The sequence below is a fragment of the Numida meleagris genome, unplaced genomic scaffold (assembly GCF_002078875.1).
Source record: "Numida meleagris isolate 19003 breed g44 Domestic line unplaced genomic scaffold, NumMel1.0 unplaced_Scaffold570, whole genome shotgun sequence".
Classification (NCBI taxonomy): Eukaryota; Metazoa; Chordata; class Aves; order Galliformes; family Numididae; genus Numida; species Numida meleagris.
Genome location: NW_018364786.1, coordinates 5577 through 10195, shown reverse-complemented (window position 1 = coordinate 10195; position 4619 = coordinate 5577). Strand labels below are relative to the sequence as shown.

Below are 4619 nucleotides of genomic sequence, written 5' to 3'. Positions count from 1 at the left end.
CGCGCCGGTTTTGCCGACGCCGACGCCGCCTTCTCGCGCCCAGAGGAGAAAGTGGAGCCGCCCCAGGCCATGAACGCGCTGATGAAGCTGAACCAGCTCAAACCCGGCCTCCAGTACAAGCTGGTGTCCCAGACCGGCCCCGTGCACGCTCCCATCTTCACCATGTCGGTGGAAATCGACGGCAGCACCTTCGAGGCGTCGGGGCCGTCCAAGAAGACGGCCAAGCTGCACGTGGCCGTCAAGGTGAGCGCCGAGCGGCGCGGCCGGGATGGGCTGCGGGGAGGGAGCGCTGCGTGGAATGGAGAACGGAGGGAGGCCTGGTGGCAACCGCGGGGCTGCGAGCTGGCAGCGTGCCGTGGTGGCCAAGGGGGCCCGTGGTGTTCTGGTGGTCAACGGTTGGCCAAGAGTTGGCCAAGGATTGACCATGAGCCACCAGCGTGCCATGGTGGCCAAGGGGGCCCATGGTGTTCTGGTGGTCTGCGGTTGACCAACAGTTGGCCAGGTGGTTGACCATGAGCCGGCAGTGTGCCATGGTGGCCAAGGGGGCCCGTGGTGTTCTGGTGGTCAACGGTTGACCAACTGTTGACCAAGGGTTGACAATGAGCCAGGAGTGTGTCCTTATGGCCAAGACCAGCAGTGGCCGGTGGTTGAGCAGCAGTTGGCCAAGGGTTGACGGTGAGCCAGCAGCATGCCATGGTGGCCAAGGAGGCCAGCGGTATTCTGGTGGTCTGCGGTTGACCAACAGTTGACCAAGGGTTGACCATGAGCCAGGAGTGTGTCCTTGTGGCCAAGACCAGCAGTGGCCGGTGGTTGAGCAGCAGTTGGCCAAGGGTTGACGGTGAGCCAGCAGCGTGCCCTGGTGGCCAAGGAGGCCCATGGTGTTCTGGTGGTCTGCGGTTGACCAACAGTTGGCCAGGTGGTTGACCGTGAGCCAGCAGCGTGCTGTGGTGGCCAAGAGGGCCCGTGGTGTTCTGGTGGTCAACGGTTGGCCAACAGTTGGCCAAGGATTGACCATGAGCCGGCAGCGTGCCGTGGTGGCCAAGGGGGCCAGTGGTGTTCTGGTGGTCAGCGGTTGGCCAACGGTTGGCCAAGGGTTGACCATGAGCCAGCAGTGTGTCCTTATGGCCAAGACCAGCAGTGGCCAGCGGTTGAGGAGCAATTGATGAAGGGTTGACCATGAGCCGGCAGCGTGCCGTGGTGGCCAAGAGGGCCGGTGGTGTTCTAGTGGTCAACGGTTGGCCAACAGTTGGCCAAGGGTTGACCACGAGCTGGCAGCGTGCCGTGGTGGCCAAGAGGGCCCGTGGTGTTCTGGTGGTCAACAGTTGGCCAAGGGTTGACCAAGGGTTGACCGTGAGCCAGGAGTGTGTCCTTGTGGCCAAGACCAGCAGTGGCCGGTGGTTGAGCTGCAGTTGACGAAGGGTTGACTGTGAGCCAGCAGCGTGCCATGGTGGCCAAGGAGGCCAGCGGTGTTCTGGTGGTCAACGGTTGACCAACAGTTGACCAAGGGTTGACCATGAGCCAGGAGTGTGTCCTTGTGGCCAAGACCAGCAGTTGGCTGGTGGTTGAGGAGCAATTGATGAAGGGTTGACCGTGAGCTGGCAGCGTGCCGTGGTGGCCAAGGGAGTCAGGAGCATTGTGGTGGCCAACGGTTGACCAAGAGTTGGCCAAGGGTTGACCATGAGCCAGGAGTGTGTCCTTGTGGCCAAGACCAGCAGTGGCCGGTGGTTGAGCTGCAGTTGGCCAAGGGTTGACCGTGAGCCGGCAGCGTGCCGTGGTGGCTAAGAGGGCCGGTGGTGTTCTAGTGGTCAACGGTTGACCAACGGTTGGCCAAGTGGTTGACGGTGAGCCGGCAGTGTGCCGTGGTGGCGAAGAGGGCCAGGAGCATTGTGGTGGCCAATGGTTGACCAACTGTTGGCCAAGGGTTGACCATGAGCCAGCAGCGTGCCCTGGTGGCCAAGGAGACCCATGGTGTTCTGGTGGTCAGTGGTTGAGCAACAGTTGGCCAAGGATTGACCATGAGCCAGCAGCGTGCCGTGGTGGCCAAGGGAGCCCGTGGTGTTCTGGTGGTCAGTGGTTGACCAACGGTTGACCAAGGGTGGACCATGAGCCAGGAGTGTGTCCTTATGGCCAAGACCAGCAGTGGCCGGTGGTTGAGCTGCAGTTGATGAAGAGTTGACCACGAGCCGGCAGCGTGCCGTGGTGGCTAAGAGGGCCAGTGGTGTTCTAGTGGTCAACGGTTGACCAACGGTTGGCCAAGTGGTTGACGGTGAGCCAGAAGCGTGCCGTGGTGGCGAAGAGGGCCGGGAGCATTGTGGTGGCCAACGGTTGACCAACTGTTGGCCAAGGGTTGACTGTGAGCCAGCAGCGTGCCCTGGTGGCCAAGGAGGCCCATGGTGTTCTGGTGGTCAACGGTTAGCCAACTGTTGACCAAGGGTTGACGATGAGCCANATTGTGGTGGCCAGTGGTTGACCAACAGTTGGCCAAGGGTTGACCACGAGCTGGCAGCGTGCCGTGGTGGCCAAGAGGGCCAGTGGTGTTCTGGTGGTCAGCGGTTGGCCAACAGTTGGCCAAGTGGTTGACGGTGAGCCGGCTGCGTGGCATGGTGGCCAAGAGGGCCAGGAGCATTGTGGTGGCCAGTGGTTGACCAAGAGTTGGCCAAGGGTTGACTGTGAGCCAGCAGCGTGCCCTGGTGGCCAAGGAGGCCCATGGTGTTCTGGTGGTCAACGGTTGAGCAACGGTTGGCCAAGGGTTGACCATGTGCCGGCAGTGTGCCATGGTGGCCAGGAGGGCCGGTGGTGTCCCGGTGGTCAACAGTTGACCAACACTTGGCCAAGGGTGGACCATGAGCCAGCAGCGTGCCATGGTGGCCAAGGAGGCCAGCGGTGTTCTGGTGGTCAACGGTTGACCAACACTTGGCCAAGGGGTTGACCGCGAGCCGGCAGCGTGCGTTCATTGACCAAGAAGGCCAATGGTTGCCCCGTGGTTGCCCAGTGGTTGCCCAGTGGCTGACCACGAGCCGGCAGCGTGCCCCGGTGGCCAAGAGGACCAATGGGGCCCTGGGCTGCGTTGCCCAGAGCGCGGCCAGCCGGGCAGGGGGGGGCTCCTCCTCCCGGTAAGGCTGCAGCCGGAGCGCCGGGCCCGGTGCCGGGCTCCCAGTTCAGGGCAGACAAGGCTGGGCTCTGCCCGGTGCCGGGCTCCCGGTTTGGGGCAGACAAGGCCGGGCTCTGCCTGGTGCCGGGCTCCCAGTTTGGGGCAGACAAGGCCGGGCTCTGCCCGGTGCCGGGCTCCCAGTTTGGGGCAGACAAGGCCGGACTGTGCCCGGTGCCAGGCTCCCGGTTTGGGGCAGATGAGGCCGGGCTTTGCCCGGTGCTGGGCTCCCAGTTCTGGGCAGACGAGCCCGGGTTCTGCCCGGTGCCGGGCTCCCAGCTCGGGGCAGACACGGGGCTGCTGCAGAGGTGGGGGGTGGCTCCGGGGACCCCTTTGAGCCCCACGGCTCCGGGACGTCGAGGTTCCGTGGTTCCAGCCGTGGAGGCCCCGCTCCTTCCCGCAGGTGCTGCAGGATATGGGGTTGCCCACGGGAGCGGAGGGCAAGGAATCCGGCAAAGGCGACGAGTCGGCCGAGGAGACGGAGCAGAAGCCGGTGGTGGTGGCTCCTCCGCCCGTGGTGGAAGCGGTGTCGACACCCAGCGCCGCTTCCCCTCCTTCGGATCAGACCTCAGAGGTGGGGGTCCCGTGGGGCCGCGTTGGGGTCTGGTGGGGCATGGGGGTCCCGTGGGGCCGTGTTGGGGTCTGGAGGGGCATAGGGGTCCCATGGGGCAGTGTTGGGGTCCAATGGGGCATGGGGGTCCCATGGGGCAGCATTGGGATCCAGTCCGACATGGGGGTCCCATGGGGCAGTGTTGGGGTCCAGTCCGACATGGGTGTCCCATGGGGTGGTGTTGGGGTCCCATAGGGCGGTGTTGGGGTCCAGTGGGGCAGTGTTGGGGTCCCATGGGTCAGGCATGGGGGTCCCGTGGGGCAGTGTTAGGGTCCCATGGGGCATGGGGGTCCCATGGGGCGGTGTTGGGGTCCCATGGTGCAGCGTTGGGGTCCAGTGGGGCAGTGTTGGGGTGCCATGGGGCAGCATTGGGGTCCAGTGGGGCAGTGTTGGGGTCCGGTGGGGCAGTGTTGGGGTCCAGTCCGACATGGGGGTCCCATGGGGCAGTGTTGGGGTCCCATGGGGCAGTGTTGGGATCTGGTGGGGTGGCATTGGGGTCCAGTCAGACATGGGGGTCCCATGGGGCAGTGTTGGGGTCCCATGGGGCAGCATTGGGGTCCAGTCTGACATGGGTGTCCCATGGGGGAGTGTTGGGGTCCAATGGGGCATAGGGGTCCCATGGGGGATTGTTGGGGTCCAGTCAGACATGGGGGTCCCATGGGGCAGCATTGGGGTCCAGTCCGACATGGGGGTCCCATGGGGCAGCATTGGGGTCCAGTCCGACATGGGGGTCCCATGGGGCAGTGTTGGGGTCCAGTCCGACATGGGGGTCCCATGGGGCAGTGTTGGGGTCCCATGGGGCAGTGTTGGGGTCCCATGGGGCAGCATTGGGGTCCAGTCCGACATGGGGGTCCCATGGGG

The 4619-nt window shown here is 64.6% G+C and overlaps 1 protein-coding gene across 1 annotated transcript in view; it reads left to right on the top strand.

Moving 5' to 3' along the window:
* LOC110391866 (interleukin enhancer-binding factor 3-like) overlaps nt 1-4619 on the top strand; it is a gene marked incomplete at its 3' end in the record, with an annotated part of 19055 nt that overhangs the window by 11611 nt on the left and 2825 nt on the right. Inside the window, 2 exon segments of the mRNA XM_021383814.1 lie at nt 6-243; nt 3552-3722. Coding sequence (XP_021239489.1) covers nt 6-243; nt 3552-3722 — 409 coding nt within the window.